The 24,081-nt window shown below is 40.2% G+C and overlaps 2 protein-coding genes across 4 annotated transcripts; one reads left to right on the top strand and one right to left on the bottom strand.

The window, feature by feature from the left end:
* Window positions 1-7,614: 7,614 nt before the first annotated feature.
* On the bottom strand, window positions 7,615-12,785 carry LOC114840332 (myosin heavy chain, clone 203-like). 3 transcript variants are annotated; one of them, XM_034291619.1, is made up of 13 exons: window positions 12,486-12,785; window positions 12,092-12,228; window positions 11,783-11,887; window positions 11,560-11,625; window positions 11,136-11,283; window positions 10,555-10,598; window positions 10,338-10,400; window positions 10,029-10,115; window positions 9,837-9,872; window positions 9,308-9,452; window positions 9,021-9,092; window positions 8,776-8,803; window positions 7,615-7,884 (listed from the first exon to the last, which is right to left on the bottom strand). In XM_034291619.1, the coding sequence occupies exons 1-13, from the start codon at window positions 12,697-12,699 to the stop codon at window positions 7,734-7,736; spliced, it is 1,296 nt and encodes a 431-aa protein (XP_034147510.1). In that variant the 5' UTR covers window positions 12,700-12,785; the 3' UTR covers window positions 7,615-7,733. The 3 variants fall into 3 exon arrangements, with proteins under 3 accessions (XP_034147510.1, XP_034147509.1, XP_034147511.1); XM_034291618.1 differs by having other exon boundaries at window positions 7,616-7,884; window positions 10,338-10,403; XM_034291620.1 differs by lacking the exon at window positions 8,776-8,803 and having other exon boundaries at window positions 7,618-7,884; window positions 10,338-10,403.
* A 41-nt stretch (window positions 12,786-12,826) lies between these two features.
* LOC114839822 lies at window positions 12,827-23,530 on the top strand. Its single transcript, XM_034291980.1, has 5 exons — window positions 12,827-12,933; window positions 13,323-13,382; window positions 13,455-13,512; window positions 13,848-15,620; window positions 23,426-23,530. Exons 1-5 carry the CDS (start codon window positions 12,851-12,853, stop codon window positions 23,528-23,530), a joined length of 2,079 nt encoding a protein of 692 aa, XP_034147871.1. The 5' UTR covers window positions 12,827-12,850.
* The last annotated feature ends 551 nt before the right edge of the window (window positions 23,531-24,081 follow it).

The following is a 24,081-nucleotide window of genomic DNA, read 5'->3' as shown; positions in this document are numbered from 1 at the left end:
AATTAGGAGGGAAATGCTTTTCGGACACGTTGCAGGTACAACGTTGAAGTTCTGACTTAATACAGATCTGGTGGTGACTCTTCAACTCCACTGACGTTGGTTCTCCGTGATCGGCTACTGTGTGTGTGAGCTCCAGTGCATTGATGAAGTTCTGACAGGCATGTGAGGTCATTCTTTATTTTGCAGTAAGATTTCCTCAGATATTCTTTTGAAATTCTGTGTTTAAAAATAAACACAGCTTGAGCTTAGGTCCTATTCCCTTCTGTCTGACTCTGGCTGGAGCTCTCTGATGTATGTTTTTCATTCTGGTATTTACAAGTAAATGAAATCAATCAGGGTGCTATTGTTCCGTCGTGTCAAAGCCATTAAGGCCTGTTTCCAGATTCATTGAAGGTAATTTGTGGAAAATAAGTCTATTCAAAGGGCTCGTACAGGATATCAAAGAATATCCCCAAATATTTTCTTTTACATTTTTTTTATTTTTATATAATGAGCTGTTTCTTGTTAATGTGGAATTTGTGTGTGGGTGTGTGTGTGGGTGTGTCTGTGCGTGTCTGTGCTCTTCGCTGCTCGACTCCCATGCTGGCGCTCTGTCAGTGTTTTGTTGACGTGGCAGCGTGAGTCCAGAAGTCGGTAAAGCACTTGCAGATGTAGCTCCTCAACTCCTCCTTGTCCTTGCCCTCCCTTCCTGACAAAAGATTGTATAAAAACTCAACATGACCTCACTTGGAGGTTAGTAAACATACAGTACCAGTGTGTGCATGGATGTGTTTTTGCTTGTTTCTTTCATGTGCATACTTGTGTATGTTTAGGTTCTCTATCTGGCGTGGAGCTTTGCCTGCTCCTACTTACACCATAGTAATCCTTCTGAGTTCTTCTGTGTGCTCCAGTGGTAATGATCCACAATGGAACACAGAATAGTTCTGGGTTCCACTGCTGTGTTCCGTTATATCCACAATAGTGAAGACAAAAAGCAACAGAATTTGAGCCAATGGTAGATTACTTCCCAGGCATTTTAATCTTAACAATTAGATTGACTCCTTTTTAAATGTTTTCTACTTGCTGTCACCATATACACACTTAACAATTATTTTTACACACCTGCTTCAAGTCAGTTGGCATGCAAACGTCCACACGTGTGGGCTCCTTTTAAGACGAGGTGTGCGGTTTTTCACCGAGAAATGTGAGACGCGTGACTGGTGTCTGACTCACATGTCTGACATGTTTCAGTTCAGTGTGCTGCGTAGTGTGTGTGTGTGTTGTTTTTCTGGGTCTGGTCATTTTCTTTGTGTGTGCATTTGTGCTCATTTTGCATATGTGCCTGCTGTGCAGATTCTGTTGTATTATAATGTGTGCTTGCATGGCAAAAGGTTCAGGGGCTGGTGACGTCATCACCTATAATTAAATATCTATTATCTAAAACACGGAAACAGCACAAACCAAACTTTTAACGGTACAAACCGTCACAAATAATACAGAAACAAACAAGACTATGTTGGTTGAATTTGGGGCTTAGTGACCTCAGGATGACCTCTAAAATATTCTTAAATATTTAAAAAAAATATAGCAGCACAAATAAAAATGTAATGGCATAAACCTGCACAAATGGACAAACAATTACGCTTATTTTTGGTTGGGGGGCCAACTTCTCGCAGATGATACACCTTATCGATAAAGTAGAAGATAACTGACCATAATGCTTATTGTAACCATAAATTAGTTTCTGTGTGGTTTTCTACTGATATTTTTACAACATTTTCTGTAAGAAACCACTCAAATTCTTCATTTTCTGAGGAATAGAGATTCCAGAACAGTCCAAACTTTGTGAAACAATGCAGAGTTTTTATGTTTTGTATTGTTGTGCTGGAAGATTAAAAACAGATTTTGAGGTGTGCTTTGGATTATTGTCCAGCTCTAATATCCAACCATGGCCCAGTATATGCTTCCCGGCAGTGGCAGTCAGGTTTTGATTTAATATCTACTGGTAATTGATGAAGTCCATGATAACATGTATCCCAACCACATTTCCAGGGCCTTTGGAAGAAAAACAGCCCTGCAACATCAAAGATCCGTCACCATACTTCACAATGGAGCTTAAGATACATTTTTGCATGGCTAACTTTCTGTCTATGCCAAACCCACTTCTTGTGTTTTTTTCCAAAAAAGCTCTATTTTAGTCTCATCTGACCATAGAACCTGATTCCATTGAAAGTTCAAACTAATGTTTGGCAAAGTATAGGTGCTTGAGTGTGTTTGACTGGTGACAGCAAAGGCTTTTTCATTGCAACCACAAGTGGTTATGTAGGTGGTGTGTGATTGTAGTTTTGGAGACTTTTTAACTCCAAGACCTAAGAAACATCTCCAATTAAACAACAGTGATCCTTGGAGATTCTTTGGCAACTCAAACCATCCTCTCTGTGTGTGGGGTCAAAATAGATACACTCCCTCTTTTCTAGGCCAATTGTTAACATCTCAATTAGCTTTAAATGTCTTATTTATTTATTATTTTCTTATAGCCACTTCCTGATATGTACAGCTCAACAACCTTTTTTTTTTTGCCCATCTTTACTGTATTCTCTGGTCTTTCCCATAGTGATGGATGACTGGGAATTTGGCCTGTTTGTCACCTCATGTTTATACCCCAGTGAACAGGAAGTCATGGCTTACCACTTAAGTGTTCTTAATCACTCAGATGAACATAGATTTGACTCATAAGAATTTCTAGGTGTGCCAATAATTGTTACACACCTGTTCAGGAGAATTCTTTTCACATAAAAAAATGTCTGATCATTTTACTACAATGAATGGCTTGATTTCTGTGAATATTTTGAATGAAAGGCCAAGAGGATAAACAGCAAATAAAAAAAATTCACAGCCCATATTGCTCATAATTAGTGGCAGGCACAATAGTACTTCTTACGTTGGATGTCTTGGTTGTCCTTGAGGCGCCATTTGATAGTGATGATGGGAAGTGGATTGATCGTTTTAGGCATGAATTTTTAAATACTTCAAATATGTATCTTTGGAATTATTTAACATTTATTTGAAAATATTATGTTTCAAAACAGTTGAATGAATGAGAGCTAATAACTTCCTCAATGAATTTCAAGTTAACCACAACGTCCTCCCCTATACCACCTTTTCCCCACGACAACATTTATCACAGTTGTTTACACCCTGGACAATTATCCCTCCCTGTACAAAAAACACCAGGCTCAATGGTACTAGATTAAACATACCTCACACTGAAGATACTTCACACTGGTCACTCCCGCATTCTGGCTGTCATTCCTTATAGAGCTCATTCACCAATGACCGGAATGTACTGAAATAGACTCTCATCAAACTTGTCAAACTTGTCACTCGTCAAAAACACACCATCCAAGATGTTATCTGTTCTCTGGTGTTGCTAAGCACCTTACCTGTAGAAAAAAAGATGTATACATATGTATAACTTCATATGGTGTAGATTGTTAATCTCTTACCTATTCCCTTGAACACTGGATCTGTTGTGTATTTATCTTTGGAATAGATGGGATGCTGGTTTATAACAGCAGAAGCAGTTTCTTCTGTAAGAGGACTGCAGAGATGGGGGGTAGGCCCGCCTGTGAGAAGTACTAACTAGACCAGTCACCTCTGGTCTGTTTTCTAGTTTGAGGGGGTGGACTCAGACCATGCTGGTGTGTGATGGATGGAGGTAAACCAGGCAAAGGTGTTTAGCCCACTCTCGTATGTTTCAGGTGGTTCACACCCGCACTGTCACCGAAACCTTTGGAGGGCATGATAATATAATCCCACACGTGCACAGCGACACGTGCACAGCACAGCGACATATAGACTGTGTCTATATATCTGTTATGTATTGGAGGCCTCACAGGACACGCTTCTCTATTCGTCTGAGGAAATAATGAGTGTCAGGCTGATCTGTAGGTCTGTTTATTTTATGTTAAGTCATTACCAGCCTCAGCCACACTGCTCTGCAGGTTATATTGTACCAGCCTGTCTCTACCTCTGCCGACAGTGACACACACATACACACACACACACAGAAACCCATGCGCAAAGGCAGAGGTGTGAACAGACAGGCAGGAACGCACAAGGGACTGCTCGTTGTCAAGGGTGAGGGGAGTATAATCGCCCTTTGCCGAAACTGTGAATTCTGATGTGAAATACAGGCTCGGCCATCTCCATTTGCCCTGAACAACAGCAAGAGGGGAGCGAAGTGGAGAGAAGAGCAGAGAAAGAGTGCATCCGAAGCCGGGGGAACGTTACGCCGTTGAGACGGCTGGGGTCACAGTCCTTGTCTCTCCTCAGGGAACTCTTGCTGTCGCCTGGCGCCTCACCGTGACAGCCAAGTGGCAGTCTTCCACTCTCTATCCCTCTGTTTTCTTTCTATCCTTCTCCCTTTTTTCTCTCCCTGTATCATGCTGGCCATGCTAATTGTCATTGGGGCTGCCTGGGTGCGGCCGGGCCTGGGCGCTGTGTCCGCGGGTCACAGGCTTCAGTGATGCCTGGGCGGGTGGATGACAGGTCCTACATTCTCCCCTCTGTGTGTGTGTGTGTGTGTCTGTCTGTTTCCGTGTGCATGCGTGCGAGATAGAGGGAGAGAATGACAGGTCCTACACTCCTCACAGACTAATGAGTGCGATAGACGGCAACGGATTGAGCCAAACAGGGGAGCAGGACGACACCATGGCAGTGCTGGGTTTGTGTGTGCAAGAGACAGGAAACGAGAGAGATGCAGTCACAGTCAACCTGGGCAGAGCAGTACTCAATTAGGGGTTTAAAGCCTTACAAACTGGATGCAAGTAAAGTCTCCATGTAGTCTTTTTTAAATTGTTACTTTTTAAAATCTGTTAATCGTTACTCTCTAATATAATTTTTTTTTATTATTAATTTCCCCCTGACTCCTTAAGGCCTTGAAATGCACAGTCTAATTATTCTTCAATCTTAAAATTTTTTTACGGACTTTCTGGAATTTCGGTGTGAAGCCAGTCATGGAAAAGGAACACCGGAAAGGAATCTCCAGAAATCACCCAAAATACTTAAAAGAACACTGGCAAATTTGTACAATTGAAGACATTATCGCCCAGAACTCCAACATTTGGATGAAAAAACTATTAATATGTCTAATCGATTTAAAGACAGAGGCTATCCAAACCCATCCATCCAGAGAGCCATCCAGCGTGCAAAATCCACTCCCTGAGCGGATCTAAATAGTTCATCCGATATGGATGAAAATACCCTCAAATGAAAGCTGACAGTCTACACTTCAACCCCATAGACATTTTATCATTTCAAATCCAGAGTGCTGGAATACTGAGAACCAAACTTGTCACTGTCACTATGTAGAATCTTTTTTTATGCTCTGATAAATGCTTGATAGCAGAAATGTGTCTGTGTCCTTTTCTTGTGTACCAGAAATGCAATGGAAATCATCTGTCAATTTTGTCTCATTCAGGGGATGTGGTTCAATAAAACTTCAATGTAACAAAACTACCATATAATCCTTATTTCTTGAACAATTTGGAGCCAATCAAACCAATGACACACTGATCACACCAATACACAAAAGAAGAGACTATTTTGACCACAATAATTACAGCTAAATGTGTGTAATCAATACCCTGAGCTAATGTAAAATGTATTTCTTAGTGAAATGCTGTATGACTGATATATAAATGCTAATTGACAAACATACAAAAAGTATCTTTATTTAGTTTAAGTGTAAATGTGGGGTAAAAACAGATTGAGCACCAAACTTATCAGCATTTCTATTAATGACAGTACTATCACTGTCATTGATTGACAAGGGCACTAGAACATTCTGCAGTTGAACCCCTTGGCCCCTGGTTGCCATGTCAAAGGCCAGGTCACCAACCAATAATTCACAAAAAGGAACAATTACTATTGAGACTGCTAGCAGAACTCTAAACATGTACTAAGAAAACTATTATTTGATCCTTAACAACAGTCTAATAGAAACAGCCTATGGAATCCCATACCTTTCTGTCCAAAGGTAAGCAGATAATAATTAATGTGTGCCATGCGTTCAACCATTATCAGCCCCCCTGATCATAACATCTTCCTACAGCTCTGAATGGAGCCGCTGAGAAGAAGCACTCAACATTTCATCTGCATGTCGTAGGCTACGAGTACATCTAAAGGGTGATAAAGAAAAACAACAAAGGCTGTGCGGAGCAAGCGTAGAGCCCATGGCGGGATTTTACCAGAGCGTTAAAATGTTTGATATCTAGCCAAAGTACAGGCGCTCTGCAACTCACCCCACACCAGCCCCACTCTGCTCATATACTCTGCCAGGGAGAGGCCCCTCAAAACCAATCTGTAACCAATCTGCACAATTAGCAGTTGGCTTTCCAAACACCATCTTGCGTTTAATGGTCTTAAGTGACAAATTGACCGGTCCAAATAGTTTCGTAACCAACACTGGTGTTAATCCTTTACAATGCCTGCCTTCAGACACAATTTACACATGCAGGTACCCATTCATAAACCAAAGGTTTCAAAGTAGGTGGTGTCCGTTTTTCAGTAACAGGTATTTAATTTCTAATTTTAGATGTTTACATTGTACAAAACAAGCAAGTGTCGGTATAAAGTGAGTGACTGGAAATTGTTTGAGGGACAAAATAGTCTTTGTCCGAAATACACATTTCCTCAGGATTTGTCTCTTAACTGATTACCAGTTACCAGTCATATGATGTGAAAGGGCTGTTTCACAGCTTAATATGTATTCTCTCTTCACATAATGTGTTACCCCTCCAAATTATATTAATTAATACAACAACAGGTCTTGATCGAATGAGAAAATGAACATCCCACTCAGGCTGGAAAAGGGTTAACTTCAACAGAGGCTTTCCTGTAGAATTGTACTTAGCTATGGACTCCTACCTCACGGCTGGTTGAATGTGTCCCTCAATGTCCAAATCGGGTTGAGAAATACATGTTTATCCAGAGACGTCCAGTCCAGATTACATGAAGGACTCCAGGCTACAGAATGTTTTGTCACTTCCTAGCTAGATATTAAGTAATGTCAAAAATAAAAAACAATAATGTTAAAACAAAAGCAAATAATATCAGTATCTACTAAGTTAAATGCGGGGTAGTACAGTCTGTGGTTTTTGTCTGTTTTAGGTCTGATAAAAGTTGTGGCTAGTTAGCTATATGGCTTGGTTGGCACTCCCACATGGAAATAACCTATATAAACATATATGTTTAAATATAGGTTTTGATATATGTTTTTAATATATGTGACATATATAAAATTGGCCGTTTTCCTATATTATATGTACATATATACACATATATGTACATATATACACATATATGTACATATATGGGTACATATATGTACCTATATAGGTACATATATGCACGTATATATGTGTGCATATATGTACACATATATGCACATATGTGTACATATATACGGGCTTATATGTACCTATATAGGTACATATATGCATGTATATATGTACCCATATATGTACACATATATGCACATATGTGTACATATATGGGTACATATATACGTGCATACATGTACCTATATAGGTACATATATGCAAGTATATATGGGTGCATATATGCATGTATATATGCACCTATATGTTTACCTATATATTAGTAAAATTATTAAAATCCATAGCTACTATGCAACATAAATAAAAGCCCAAAATGTAGAAATGTACATTTATTTATTTACTTAAGAACAATCAAATAGAACAAGAACAAAAACAAGACAAAAAACTGAATAGAAAAAAAAAACTATTTATCTTGTTGATCTTCTCAGCTCCGTGAGCTTTGAATTGATAGATGTGCCTATCTGCCCTCGGCTGGCTGCCGGCCACTTCTTCAATGTAGCATCTAGAGAAGACAAAAATAATTAGACAGTATAATAATAATATAGTGCTTCATCAGGAACCCAAAGTGCTTACAGTACAGCTGCGACTGGAGACATATTTTGGATAAAGGGCTGACCATAATAAAAAATGTGTCATGTAAACACGTCAGTTGGAAGATTCTGATTGGATTCTGCTAAATCTGAAAGAAATTCTGATTGGAAACATCACCCCCCCTTTTTGGGGGGGGGGGCATCGTTCTTTCATATGCACATGTCCGTCATGGGAATTGCATTGTTAACAGTCACACGGTCAATCATGTGCATCCAAAGCAGAGAAAATTCATGGATAGGAAAAATGTTGCCACTCCCGAGTTTTTTGTTTAGCTTAAAACACAGGTGAAGTACAACTTCTGCAGTTGTTTTAGGGAAATTAAGACCGCTCTGCGGATGTCAAAATGCTATTATTCTGAATAAGGCTTGGTGCATGTTTATGCACGTCATGATTAGATTATTTGTTTCCATGTAAACAGATTCAGATATTCTAATCCCTCAAATTTTTTATCTGATGTAAGAAACTTTGCACATGTAAACATATCTAGTTGTCAATGGGCTGCACTTTTATAGCATTTTCCTGCACCCCCAAAATACATTACAATGTCCTCCCATTGACCCATTCACACACACATTCCACCCGCGAGCTGCCATGCCAGGTTTACTCGAAGAGCAATAAGATCAAGCAATAAAATCAAGCAAATCAATTACCGGTATAGACAAAATAAGGCACAAACACAGGACAGAGGGGATTAAGGTGAAGGAGGGGTGAATATGATTATTTAAGAACACTTCAGACGACAACAATATGCCATGAGGTTATTTGCAACACTATATGTTCTACAAAATAGAGGACTACACACCTTACAGCGCAATACCCCAGCAATGTGGCTTTAGAAGAGGAAAGGTAGGATCAAGAAGTCAGAAAGCGATGAATTAGTATTAAAGGTGCCAAGCAGATACAGTAACAATAATTGGTGCCCTACTTTATGCAGTCTCCATTGATGCCTAATAAATATTGATACAAGTAGGCTATGGTTAAAGTGGTGAACTTATAAAGTCTTAAAAGTTTGGTTTTCCCTTCTCAATGCATTATGCATTTACTCACCAATAATGGCTGCCTTTTTAATTTGGTCAAGTGCGACCAGCTGCTCCCCATCCCCTCTGGTTGGCTTCCCACCTTAATGTAATATTTCAAAATTATTATGAAAGGGGTGTAAAATGAAGGTGGAGAAAGCAAGAGTTTTTTTTATATACACATCATGTTTTCTTGAGGTGCAAGGAAATACAAAAATGCCAAGTAAAAAAGCGATGGTATGCCCGCACACACATAATTTATTCCACAGAATATGACTAGGAACATGTTGAAGAGATTAGGAACATGTTGTTTTGTACCATTCAGGTTGCTTTTCAGCAAAGTCTCCAAATCAAAGGTGCCCAGCAGCAGATTCCGCACCATGGCAGTAGCAGAGGGGGCAAGGCGGGCTGCTTTCCACGCTTCTGCCTGGCAAAACACCCCAGAGCCCTTTATAACTTCCATCTGAAAAATAATTTCACATCACAATATACATTTATTGGCAACTTTTAGAAACTTTTTCATGTTTCATATTGATTCTTATGCTTAGCTTCCCAATAGTTAATAGGTTTTTATGTATAAATGCAGATTAATGATATGTATAAATGCAGATGAATGATAAAGAAATGAAACAAATTAATCACTGCCCAAAACGTTATTAAAGGAGAGAAGGAGGAGGACAGGGTGGGGGGAAAGGAGGAGGTTGGATGGAGAGTAGGGAAGGAGAAAAGACAGTGGGTGGAGAGTGAAGGGGGGCAGGAGGAGAGGATGATTGTCACTTATAACACTAATTGGCTCCTACAAAGCACACAGTTTATACCCATCCTTACTACATAATATGTTATTCACCTGTGTTTTCGCTGAGGTCTCAGCTGTTGCTGCAGTCTTGTTAGAGAAGAAAAACATTGTTAAACTCTTCAACAATTTTATAAATATGGGGCAAGTAAATTACATATTACCACTAACTATCCCAACATAAAAATCCCTATAGCTCAGTTGGAGCCTTAAGTAAAATCTGAGGTATAAAAGGGTTACACACACCTGTGGTGTCTCTCGAAAGCGCTCAGTCACCATGGGACTCTCTTTAAAGGGCTCGGTGTCCTCTGGGCTCTGTCTCCTCTCTGGAGTCTTAGAGAAGAAAGAAACATAGTAAAACTCAACAATTTCTATTCATCCAAGCAAGCCACTATAGATTCTTATTTACAGGGGGGGCTTGGAAAACATTAAACATGCCAATAAATTAAAGTTACATGCAAAAGTAATCAGCCAAACATCATAAAAATCCATATAGCTCTGTTTGAGTAACAAGTAAAATAAATAAATAAATAAAAATGCAAGGGGGTTACTCACCGGTTGCATTTCTCCAAAGGTCGAGAAGGAGGAATCTAGATCCTCCACAGGAGTCCTTCCAGTCTTCTTCATAGAAGAAAAATATAGTTATTCTCTTAAATAAATTAAAGTGTAAATACATAAAAAATTAACACTATCAATCAGCCCAACATCACAAGTCTCTCCAGTTCTGCTTGAGAAACAATTTTAAAAAGCAATGAAAATCAGAGGAACTTACCTTTTGAGCAATAATGGCGATGTCACTTTTCATTTGAGGGATTTCTAGAAAGAGGTTATATAAAGAAAAAACTATAATTACAATCACTAGATCAAAATAGCACCCAGCAACTCAGTGCCCTTACTCTTCGAAAGACATTTCCTTCAGCTGTGAACTCAAGCTAAAAACCCTCCAAAGCCCATTGATAAGGCTCTGCAGAGGAAACCTGGTTGTGAACGCAATTTTCTTTCTCCAATTTCTCCCAAATTCTAATTCCCCAGGGTTTTTTTCTGGAGCCGATTGCCTTCTTGAGCCGTTGAAGGCAGAAAAGCATCATTTATTCTCATGAACTGTATGTTCTCTAGGCCATGACTTTTGTTAACCCTCTACAAATTCCTCCAGAAAGAGACAAATAAATATAAATCTAATTTGAATCTTATCAACGGCTATATGAGCACACACACTACCTCACCAGCTAACAACATATTTTGCCAAACACGTGTTTCAGCCCATAACATTTCTAAGTTTACACTTCTCTGCCACCGCAATATCCATCTCCAGAAAAAACCTTGCTAATAAATATTAAAATTAGGAATACTTACGATTGATGATAATGTCTTTCAGACGTGCATTTTCATTTTTAAGAGAATGGACTTCATTTCTCAACTCCTGCAAATTTCTTTGCATTTGGTCAAGTTTCCTTCTCTCCCACATCTGTTCATCCAGGTGTTTTCTAAATTCAGCAGCTGTCTACGAGAAAGAGACAGAGAGAAGAACAACAGCTAATTGTTATATAACTTATCTTGTAAATGGTTGATTCTGATTGGCTGGGAGGATGTCACAAGAGGTGTAAGAGGAAGGTGGCAAGAAGTCTAGGGCAGAAGTCCCTCCACTTGGCTATATGTAACTGGTTGTCCGGCCTCCTGGTGGTTATTCCTTACTTAAAACATGAAACTTCCTCATCTTGTATGTCATGTAATGTATGTATGTAATACACAACACAATGGATGTCATCATTTAGGCTACCTTTTTCTTAGAGGGTGGTACTATGTCCTCTTCATCCCCAATACGCTCCTCCTCTTCGCTGGCCCGCTGGGAGGGAGAGAGAAAGAGAGAGGACAAAGTTGCCTACTGTGCCGGTGTCATACCTTGTTACAGCTACTGGTAATGCACTTTATTATAAAAGTCTTACTTATCTTTACTGTATTGCAATGTAACAACACACACTGGATGCAGACTGGTAGTGTACCTTGTTCTTTGAAGGCCTGTCATGACGCGCCTCATCCTCCTCCTCCTCCTTCTCCTCCTCCTCCTCGTGGTTGTATTTAGAAGGACTTCTCTTTTTATTGTCAACCTTGACAGAGAGAAACAGACTGACTTTTAGCCCAACTCTTATTAACTTACGTTACACCACCTTGCACATACATCTTGTCAACAAAGCACATGAAATCATCATAGATGACACAATTACAAACCTACACACATGCCTACACATTAAGAAACAAGAGAGAGAGGGGGAGATCATTTAAGTAAAGCACCAATTGGTGCAGTCAGTTACCCTTTTCTTTGAAGCCTTCTCAGTCTGCCCCTGATCACGGTACTTTGAGTTTGGGATGTGAGGACGTTTTGTTTGCTGTGTGACTTCTTTCTCCATCTCGATCCCACGCAGTTTAATTTGGAGAGTTTTTTCAAATTCTGGTGCAATAAAATTAAAATGTTATCATGAACTGCAAACGTTTGTCTAATCATGCTTAACGTTACCAAATCTAACATTAGTCCCAATTGGACTTCGCTTACATTAGCAAATTATGTAGCTAACATGAGCCAGAAAGCGAAGCTATTGCTAACCAGGTACCTAGCAAGATCCATTTTAGACTTCTTTAAGAGCGAGAAAAAACATTAAATGTTGTATGTAACTACATAACGTCAGATAAAGTTAGCGTGTAACATACTTGCCACGTCAATAATTCTTGCTAGGTGCACCTGCCAGGGTTGGCGGCCTTTTCGCCATTCCACCAGCTTCTCGGTTTTTTCAGTCCTTTCAAGAAATTTTTTTACTGAAAAATTCCGGACACAGTCGAGAGCCAAAATACTATGGGCCCCTCTATCCTCACCCTCAGTCCATTCAAGTAGGACATAGCGGATCTCCAACGCTGATATCGCCATTTTTACGCCCAGCCGTTATCTTTCGGCGCGAAAGATAGTGTGCTGGGCCGCATGCGGATGACGTAATCAACTACGCGACGCTGTAGCGGCTGATCGGTGGCAGCAGAGTGGAGAAATGCAATTTAGACGCAATTAAAGAAAAGCAATAGATATGGATCCAGTACGTTACAAAAGGTACCTCGTTGACGACGAAGCACCCGTTCCAGAAAGAACAAAGAGAAGACGTAAACGAAAGTAAGTCTTGTAACAAAACGTACTAGAAGCTAGCTTGCTAAATTAGCCAGCTAACAAAGCTACCAGCTACAGATAATTTCCTATACCATGTAAACGCATGTGGCATAATTCCCCTTAATGTATGTTAAGTATGTTTGTATAAAGGTAAAATGTATCTTTCCATGTCCACTGTACCTTTCCATGTCCAAAGTAAATAAATAAAGAAAACGGTTCAAGTTGGAACTCTAGCCAGGAAAATATTTCACTTTGTGTGTTTTGAATCTACAGTCTTAAAGGTTTCACCTCATGAATGGAATTTACCTGCTTGGACTTAATCAATCAGTCATATCAATCCTATTATATTGAGTGATGCATGAAGTGTTTTAACATTACCACAACATTTTTGTTAGGGACATTTCTGAAGATATGGGTGATGATGAAGAAGCTGTGGCCTCTTCTTCTACAACTCAGTAAGTAGAAAACACGCACACACGCATTAGGCCTACATATTTCTTGCTGAATGATTTTTATTTTTATTTTAGGTATCTCACCCAAGAGGACAATCAAGATGACCCGGTGTCTACTGCTTCTGATGACACAGTAAGTTGCTAAAAATGGCTAAAATATTAAAGTTAGGTGTTTTTTGTTTTGTTGGTGCATGTGCATGCACACTAGTTAATGTAAATCATCATAGATAATTCCACAACCCAATTCCTCCTGATGTTGCTTAAAGTGTCAGAAAAATATACATGTGGACAAAAGGGGGCATAAAATTAATTTATGATGACAAAAAAAATCTATGGAGAAGACTGTTAAAAAAATAAACAAAGACACTTGAGCCTTCAAATGCAAGTGGTTACCAACCACATGAAATGGTACATTTGTATGAGTCTGTGCAAATTTGGGATTGCTAATCCAATGTTTTAAATTCACAGATGAACCAACCCATACCTGGCCCTAGCTCTTCACCTGGGGAGCCAGTAGAGGAACATCTAGAAGACCCCACAAGTCCAACTTTAGACCAGAAACCAACAAAAGAACAGGTGGAACTCCTGCTGCTGGCATTAAAACTCAAACATGGATTAACAAATAGAGCCTTGGAGGACATCATGCATCTTATCAACTTTATTGCTGGTCCTGGTGGGGAATTGGTTAGTGGCTCAAAGTACCTTTTCTACAAAGCATTTGATTCAGTGAAAGACATATTAGAAGTACATTATGTGTGCAAGAGTTGCAAGGTAAGCATGCAGGAAGGTCCCTTTAATGTCAAGTGCCCAGTCTGTGACCAGGACACATCAAAAGCGCATGCACAAAAAGACCAGTGTTTTTTGTACTTGCCACTAAAATACCAAATTAAAAAACTGCTTGAGGACCACCAATTAGGGAAACACCTGAAACACCGCTTTGAGAAGAAGGATGCCTCCATCAAAGATATATATGATGGACATTTATACAAAAAACTATCACCCCTTGCATCACCAGACAGCATATCACTGACTTTCAACTGTGATGGAGTGCCAGTGCACAAATCAAACACAAAAAGTTTGTGGCCAATTTTGTGTACTATTAATGAACTGCCAATACAGCTACGTGCAAAACATGTTATGCTTTGTGGCCTGTGGTTTGGTCAAAACAAACCAAATATGAACACTTACATGAAACCATTTGTCGATGAATGCATAGAGTTGTACTCTAATGGTCTTATATGGGAAAGTGAAAGTGGGGAAATTGTCACAAGTAAAGTACTGCTTACTACCATGGTGGCAGATTCAGTTGCTCGGCCACTGATTCAGAACTTTAAACAGTTTAATGGTGAGTTTGGGTGTTCTTTTTGTATGCAGAAAGGAACAAGTGTGCTAAAACGCAGGGGGCGTGTAAGGGCTTATCCCTATGAAAAAGCAGAGTTGAGGAATCCCTCCCAGACTGATGATCTGGTGGAAGAGGCTCTTGCTGGAAACCCCACTAAGGGAGTGAAAGGGCCTAGTATTTTGTCTTGTCTACCTGATTTTAATATCATTGATGGCTGTGTTCCAGATTATATGCACAGTGTGCTGCTGGGTGTAGCAAGAAGCATCACCACGCTGTGGTTTCATTCTGAAAACAACCAATCGCCATGGTATATCGGACACTCAACAGAACAGATTGATGACATTTTAACTTCTATTAAACCCCCCTGTAATGTTTCCCGTGTCCCCCGCTCAGTGAAAGAGAAAAAGTTCTGGAAGGCACACGAGTGGAACATGTGGTTGTTTTATTACAGCATACCAACATTGAAAGGGGTCTTACCTGAAAAATATCTGAAGCACTGGTTTAAGTTGGTAAAGGGGGTTTCTCTTCTACTCGGTGAGAATATATCACCACTGCACATATCAGAATCTGAGGGGTTGCTAACAGAGTTTGTTCAGGAAATGGAGACCCTTTATGGGATCAATAATGTCACTTTCAATGTACATTTGTGCCTTCATCTGCCCAATACTGTGAGGAACTGGGGTCCCCTCTGGGCACAGTCTGCATTTGTGTTTGAGTCATACAATGGGATCATTTTAGATATGATAAAGAGCAGCCAGGGAGTTTCTCTGCAGATAATGAAAACAGTTTGGCTACAGGTTGCATTTCCATCATTTTCCCAAAAAACCGTGGTGGCAGCTTCTGATGATTACTTAGCTCTCTTAGAGTCTTTTTCAGTTGAGAAAAAAATGGTGCAGGAAGTAAGTCGCTGTCATGGTGTTACATCTCTGGGTAGGCCTAAAATTTGTATGATCAGAAATGATGATTTTCTGGCCTTGAACAGCATCAGCAACCTTGAAAATAGAGTCACTGTGAAGTATTTTTGCAGAGTAGTGGTTAATCTTGAAATAGTTCATTCACAAAACTACTCGCGTACTTTTCGGAGAAACTCGTACACTGTCATTCTTTCTGATCGAGAGGAAAGTATTTTCTCTGTGAAGACATTCATTGTCTGTGATCTGGGGCAGGGGGAGACATGTTATGCAGTGGGGAAGTACTACCAAAAAGTGAAACAGGACATCTGCGGTCAATTTAAGAATCCTTGTTATTTCATCCCTGTAGGGAAATGTCTGGGGCCTTTAGTTGCTATACAAGCATCTCAGATAAAAGAAAAGTGTCTGTTTGTTAAAACTGTGAACAGAAATGTTGACATTGTCTTCAAATTCATTAACCACAGTGAAATGCTCAGATAGATGTGGGATGATGATGATTACCTGAATGTATGTTCTATGTACTTTTCTTTTGTTAGTTTTTTTGCTACATTCAGACTGTAATGACCTTTCAGCCATATTCTGGAAAATGCATTAAGACAATACAGAAAACATTGCATTTGGTGGATGTAACGGTGAATGTGTGGATGTGTATGAGCTGTAATGTGAATCTGGAAGTGACTTGAAATTGGAAAAAAGGCTTGATTGACAAAAATAAAAAAAACACAAACCATTTTGTTATACATTTCCTTCTTTTCCACTATTTTCATACAAGAAAGAATTGACCTTGTAAATGTTTCAGGAAAACGTGTAGACATCATAGCTTTCCATCTCCTCTCACTTAAGTGCCATAGTTAAATTCCATAACATGCCAATTAGATGTGATACCCATTTCACGTGTTCGCACATACATAAGTTCTTGCATAATTTTTTTTAGTTATTTCTTAGTTATTGCCTTGATAATAGAAAATATGAGCTAGGCATCATGTATGACAGTTTCCAAAGTGAGATATGAGCTACAAAATGACCAGATCTTGCCATGAGCTAGGAGACGTATCTTGTATGTACATATAGGGCTTATATGTGGATATAAAGAAGCAATACAGGAGACCTATATGGCCTGTATATGCACATATATGCACCTCAGTTTTGCCTATATGTGGCATATACACGCATATATGCAGCATATATATTATCATATATGTGCATATATGCTGTATATATGCAGCATATATGTGCATATAGACTGCATATAGGTTACATATATGCGCATATATCCTCATATAGGTTCTTTCCATGTGGGCTGATACTTTAAACATTCATAAGCTAACTCTTGTAGCTATTTGGTCCAAAAATACATGGAAAATGGTCTGAAATGCATCTCTAGAATTCAACATGATTTTCCATGCTGAGCTGTGATACTTGGCAAGCATGGTAAGGAGCACTGAAGTAGCTCATTGTAGGCTGCGTCCAATTTGTTCTGACTGTGGCATAGTGCTGCACACAGCTGAAGTCCGTCAATGCTGCTTGCAACTTTAATTGATGTTGTTGTTCTGGACGCCAGCTATATGGTGGGTATGGGATCACGTTACAGTTCACTATTAGATGCTTTTCTTAGCTTGGATGAGCCTTTGTTTATGGCTGTTCAGTCTCTAGTATTTAGAGTTATGCTTCTGTCCAAGGCAGAGTAATTATACTGCAGCCATGGGGATGATAGCTGTAATAACTGGTTGGGATTCTGAGGCATTTAGAGCTGTTTTTTCTTTTCCTAACTCTCTTTGCTCTGCTAGGATACGCCATAATGAGTGGAGGGGGTTTCTGCTTCTGCGTTGGTGTGAGCACGTGCACACTTCCTCTTGTCCAGTCAAATTCTTTTAAAATGGAGGAATCGTTTAAGGTAAAGTTAAAATAAATAGTGAAATTCCCCTTTAAGGCCTCCTGGCCTAAATGTGTAATGCAGCAATGTAAGATTCATGGCTGTCCTTCTGTCTGTCTGCATGCCAACAGTACACGAAAGTCTGCACATCAGTGTCACTGAAACTAGTACAGTCCTGATGGGTGATGTTCAGAAGCCTTTTAACATTGGTCTAGTTCTGTCTGTATTCTTTGGTAGAGTTAATGTACAATAAATTCAAAAAGCATTTGGACTGTAACACTTTTTTCTGCAGATGTATTTATATTGAACACAGAACGCTCACCATAATACGGAAAAACAAGCCAACAAGATCAGGAAAACTAGAGGACATAGACATGGATGCGTCAGTCACTACCATCCACAGAAGACTTCACAAGCTGAACATCAGAGGCTGGACTGCTATGTACAAAAAAAAAAACACAGTTAAAAACAGGATGGCCTAAAGAAATTCTTAACAGCCTGCAGAGTTCTAGTGAATTGTTATGATTTGGGCATTGCTGCCACTGGATCTGGCTCACTTGTCTTCATCAATGATTCTGGTTGTCATATGACAACACATGTAGTAATTTCCAAAACGGATGAAAATAACACCATTGGCATTGCAATCTGAAGTGCTGGTGTACACTGCCCAAACAAAGGGGAATAACGTGTCACTGTCCAAAAAACTTTTGGTTTGAACCGTATTTACGGACAAACCCCTTCAGATGTGCGTCTGTGGTAAACAACTGTGTTTTCCTAATCAGACCTAGAACAGGAACACGAGCTCCAGCTGCAGTAGTAACTCACTGAAGACTTTCAGACAGAACGGACAGAGGAAGAGAGGGTGGGAGAGGGGGAAAGATGGAGCGACGGAGGGAGGGGAACCACATGTGCATGGAAGATATTATCTGCATAGTTTCATAGTAACGCATGAAGACATGCTTTAAAAACACCATGTCCTCCAGACTCCGTGCTGGGACTGGGTCTGAGGTAACATGTGGATCAGCGGGCCGCTGACATGAGAATAACAACAATAGAAGTGAACTGATGACACAGATATTATGGTTCTGAGCTAGTCAATGAGCCGGAGGGCAACGTTTTAGAAATTGTCCAATTTGGATTGGCAAAGGCTAATTGTTATTATCATAATATTCCTTGCCTGTTGCTTTTATTTTGGCATGATAACCACATACCGGAGATAGCAAATGTGGCAATATCTGCATCACTTATGTTGGGCCAACTCTATTGACAGTTTGACATTTATTTTTGTTTTCAGGGAAACTTCTTGTATTAAAGAAATACCCTACGAATGTCCCGATCCTTTCATTGTAGGCAAAGATGTAATTTAAATGTACCTTTTCAAAGTCATGAAAATGTGGTCATAGAAGATACATATTACCATGTCAACTCGAGCTGCATGGTCAAGCAAGCTAACGAAGTTGTATTTCAAAAGTCATTAATCAAACTTTCATTGATGTCTTACGTTTTAGGCATATGATATCATTGGGTGGTGAATTTCATTATTTCATGTTTTGACTTAGTGAAGAGATTTAGGGAATGGATTGGGAAGTATGATGTAGAAACGTGTAACTCTCCTAAGGTGTTGATTTCTTTTAAGGGGTGGATAGATATGTTTGTTTTTCAGTTTTAACAAGTCAGTCATAGTCTGCAATTCAATTGAACCATTCAGTAGTAAGTTGAAAACAGGGAGGTGGCAACATGTTCTCTAGAAGATGATGGCAGGTTTGACGGAAAGTTAAGAGCTGTTGGTGCATGAGATGGGAGGTTGGAGCCAGAGAGCGTGTGTGTGATAGTGAACGGGTGTCTGTTTGTCTGTTGGAGGGTATCGACCAGTATTGAGCAAAGCTTAGGCTGAGAACAGGGCTACTGACAGCTGTCTCTGTGGCCCAGCACTAACTTATTTCATTATTTAGCCCTCACATTACACTCACTTCTCATTACTGTTACTCCATCCTATCAAAGCAATTTCACAGATTCTTCTGACATATTGTAGAGTGTGTGAGGGCAGAGAGATGTGCTTATTTCTGTGTCTGAGTTTGTGTTCATACAGACGCTGTCACACCTGGCTGGAGACAAACAAAACTCAGAAAAACCTCACTTCACTTCTTTTTTTTTTTTTTTTTACATCACACGTGATTTCGGAGCAAAGAGCTTCAATTAAACTGTCTCACTGAATGACCGAGTCCTGAACACAACACACCCTCTTCTTCAGTTTCAAAAGTGCACAATCTCCCAATTTCCCAGAATCATCATGAGCTTAACTCTCAGTTGACAATCTGAGGCTCAATACTGGGCATGGCTGCCAATGCTGTGACTGATGAGGCATGTATGGTATGCTAGTAGGGTGTGCTGCCAGGGTATGCTGCCAGGGTAAGGCCCCAGAGAGAGCGAGAGCGAGAGAGAGAGAGGGATTAAGAGTAGTGGGCAAGCAAGCGTGCCTACATGGGTGAACAGGCTGATTGGGCGTGCATTGCCAGTCTGACTGGTGCCACGTTGTTGAACCTACTCCCTCGCCTTGGCCCACTTCTCTGTTCCCTTTCCCGGTATGGACACTAAGAAATGTTCTGCGTCTACGTTCCAGTTTCTTTCAGTGTCCGTACCTTTAGTCTTTCGTGGTCGCTGATCGGTTGTGGTGTTTTGATCCGCCCCGGCAGAGTGGTTACTTATAGAACTCCCAAAAGAATGCTGCTCCAATGTGTTGTGATGGCATCATGTGCTTCTTCCAGATTAGATGGCTGTACGTTCATGCTGTGAACATCCAATTTCATCTTATCCCAAAAATGCGCTATTTGGTGGAGGGTTTGAAGCCTGTGTAGAGTACGGAAGGAAACTGAACTGGGCTCTGTCTGTCCGGGTGTTGTTTTTCCAGTGTTACTGATCCAGTGACCACTGGAGCATCTAACCCTAACCCTAATTCGAACCCGTTTTTTTTTTTTTTTAACTTATTGCAGTGGAAACCATAGCAACTGTTTGCTGCAATAACCTATCCATAATGCGGACCGACAAGTTGAGTTCTGAGATTTTGTTATGCACGTCACGGTTGTGCTGGGCCATTATTTGCCTGTTTTTGTCTTTACGTAAGATTCAAGCCATCCACCACCACTCGTCCGGTTTAGACTAACTCCATAAGGTGTTCCCTGTATGAAGGTTCCCTCCACTTGTCCACCACCTTTCTGCTCCAACCACACCTGGCAGACAGACACGGTGGTATCCAGGCAGATAGGCAGGATACAAAGTCTCACTCACCCATACAGACCCTATGCATTTAGTGTACTCAAATACAAGGCTGTCAGATTGTAGTGCTCTTGTTCTTCCAACAGTCACATAGCTAGACCATTTGAGTAGCTCCAGCTACTTAGCTCGCTGATTTAGCTACTCAGCTAAATGTTCCAATACATCTCCCAAAGGTAAATGACAATCACAAAACAACAAGTTTAAATGTAAGTTCCCCATATCTGGGGTACCTCTGTTCCTAAATTAAATTCAGTGTGATTCCCGCTGGGAGACCCTGGGTCTGGGCATTCATGTGGACGTCAAATTGATACATGCCACTTACCTTAGCATCATCGCAGACCAGGTACCTGATTTCAGATGGATAACGCGCCCTGCCACACTGCACACATTCTTCGGGAATAAAAAAAAAACGTTGAAAAGGAAGGTTTTGAGTGAGGAAGAGAAGCGTTCAATTTGCAGTGGTGTCTTAATTTTAACCCTTCTGTTCCTCACTGAAAACCTTCCTTTTCAACCTTTTTGGAAAGGAAAGAAAAAGGTGCACTGGTCTCTTATTTTTTCCAGAGCTGTATATCAGTATGTATCACCATTCAAATACTTGAGTTCACTTGAGTTCACTTTAATACCATATCCCTGCAGCTTTTCCCTTCTTCTCTTCTAATGAAAACTCAACCCTGATGTTAATCATCCCCCTTTCTCCCTCTCCTCTTTCTCTTCTACACAAATCCTCAAGTCTCCCATCCATCCTGTCCCACCCACCCACCTGTAGAAAACATATTTAACCATCCATCATTGACTGCTCAAGAGTCTGCTGTTAACCAGATCAGTTTAAATCAGTCAATCTCTCCAATGACTTGAGAACACCCCATTGTTATTATATGATCATGTGGGTCTTGAACCTCCTTGTGTGTATCATATTTGCTAATATTGCACCCCAAATAAAACATTTTCCCAGGAGTCTGACCACGCCCCTCTAGGCACTCCAACATTACAGTCTGTAGGTCCAATCACATTCTGATATTATCATTTGTCATCCATTATTTGCCATAAATATGCCAGTACAGACAGGTACACAAGACATGACCTAGTGATTTGGTTTATTTCATAGCAGAATCTGCCACCACTGCAAATTGAATGCTTCTGTTCCTCACTCAAGACCTTCCTTTTCAATTTTTTTGGAAAGGAAAGAAAAAAGGTGCTGTGGTCTCATAATTTTTTCCGGAGCTGTATATATATGTGATTTTTTTCTTGTTCATGTTTTTTTTTTCATTCCAGTTGCATTGTTGTTTGTCAGTATGCTTCTTCTGGATTGTGTAATCTAATACATTAACTTTGCCATCCACCCATCAGGATACCAGATGGCAAAGTAAAGTGTAAATATTTTGAGTGTCAATCTGTAATATAGTACAAATTGGATGTTAGACTACAGAAGCTGGTGAAATAATCTAGGGCCTCAAGGAGATCACTTATGATTAACTGTTAACAACTCAGGACATTGTTACTAAACCCTTTATTTTTAGCACCTAAATTTAATTATTCATTTGTATAACTAGCAATTCAGAATCCATCACATGTATGGCAATAAAGGACTTCTTGTTTTAAACTCCTTAATAGTACTAAGGGTTTAGAGAAGCAACCATTACAGCTTATTTTATCATGCTATGAGAGATTCTCCAAAAATGTGAAAAAATCCAGGCGCTTATTCATGGATTTGAGAGGGACTATATCAAAAGAGATTGTTAGTCTTAAGACAGGGGAAACATCTTCTGAATTATCATGGATGTTTTCATGATATCAACAATATCAACTTTTAAATAATACATTGGAGTAACTTGGTAACTGACACTGGAACAGCTGTGAGTGGGCATACAGGCTGTGTGAGCCCTTTCCTAACAGCCATTTAATACGAATGTATCAGTTGCCTTCTGTGGCCAAAATGCATGCCGTTTCATACACTAGTAAACTAAAATCTAAACTAAAAAATATAGGCCGTAATGGTAATCTGCTTGACATTTGAGTTGAATCACTCTGTGGTACCAGAAGCTCATAGTGTTTTGATTAGCGTAAAACTGTTTTCTTCGTTCACATCTGCCTCATTGTTATTTTTCTTTCTGGCCAGTATCTGCCTGTCTACTTGATACTCTCTTTATCTTTGTGAATGTGCATACCACACGTGTCTATCTGTGTGTCAGTCTGTTTATCCATCTGTCCCCTGTCAATTCTTCATTGGAGTTTGGCCTCAATAGTGGCCCTTGGCCCTCAGACATGTATGTGTGACAGATGTGAGCTGCCCATCCATGGGCCTACACTTCTGCTGTTATTTAATCCCCACCTGTAAAACAGGATAAACACAGTACCCCGAAAATACCGTCATTCTACGTTTGACAAAATTCTTACTTAATTCATATTGTAATTTGAAACTCAACTGCATGTCGACTGATTGGAAACTCAGGGTAAATGTGGGTTCCATAACATTCCCAGTTCTCTTATCTGCCTCCCGTCTTTGAGAAACACAACTGAAAAAGTGTTTCACCCGTGTAGCTCCCTCCGTCTGCTAAGCAGGCTGTCTGACACCTGAGCAGCGTTGGTTGTCAGCTCCCAGTCTATTGGTTTGACCCAAGTGTGTCCCCCTAGTTTCCTCCTGCCGTAGGAATGGCAGGTTTCCCTGCAGATGGCCGGCCTAAGGCTCACTGATGGGCCCCTGGACGAAATGTCAGTGAACATCGTGTTCGCTCACTGCTTCCTGTTAGTATGACCTCCGAAAAGTTAAAAGGGAGCTGCTGGCACCCGGCACCGAGAGGGTGATGGATGGCCTAAAGCTGCTTAATAGTGTTGCCTGGTCTGCTCAGGGCGAAGCTGAACAAATGTCTGCCTGCTCTCTGACTGATGTTTGTGGCCTCTGTGTCTATCATACTTCTGGTATACAGTTTAGGTCTTCATTTCCCCCAATATAACGAGGGGAGGTACATTTTGAGAGAGAAAAGGAGTGAGAAGGGGATAAGGAGAGAGATTTGGAGTGTTGTCGGGCACATATCCATCTCTCAATATTTATCAACATCATCTTTCTTGCTGCAGACGTGAATTACTTAACGACTGTAGCTGTTGTTAGGCATGCCAGATCGCGGGATGAAGTATAAAATATACTCTTTTAGTGTCTTCCATTTACACAAAACACACTAAGTATGCATGTGTTTCTCCACCCTGCCCATACTTGATCTATACCCCGGGCACGATCTTTGATCTATATTTCAGACCTGTCAGGCTCTGTGTCCAGAATAGAGAGAGTGTTTAGGAACTTGGTACTCC

The sequence above is a fragment of the Esox lucius genome, chromosome 4, assembly GCF_011004845.1.
Source record: "Esox lucius isolate fEsoLuc1 chromosome 4, fEsoLuc1.pri, whole genome shotgun sequence".
In the NCBI taxonomy this organism is placed as follows: domain Eukaryota; kingdom Metazoa; phylum Chordata; class Actinopteri; order Esociformes; family Esocidae; genus Esox; species Esox lucius.
The sequence above is the reverse complement of the archived record's forward strand: the minus strand, read 5'-3'. Positions and strand labels throughout refer to the sequence as shown.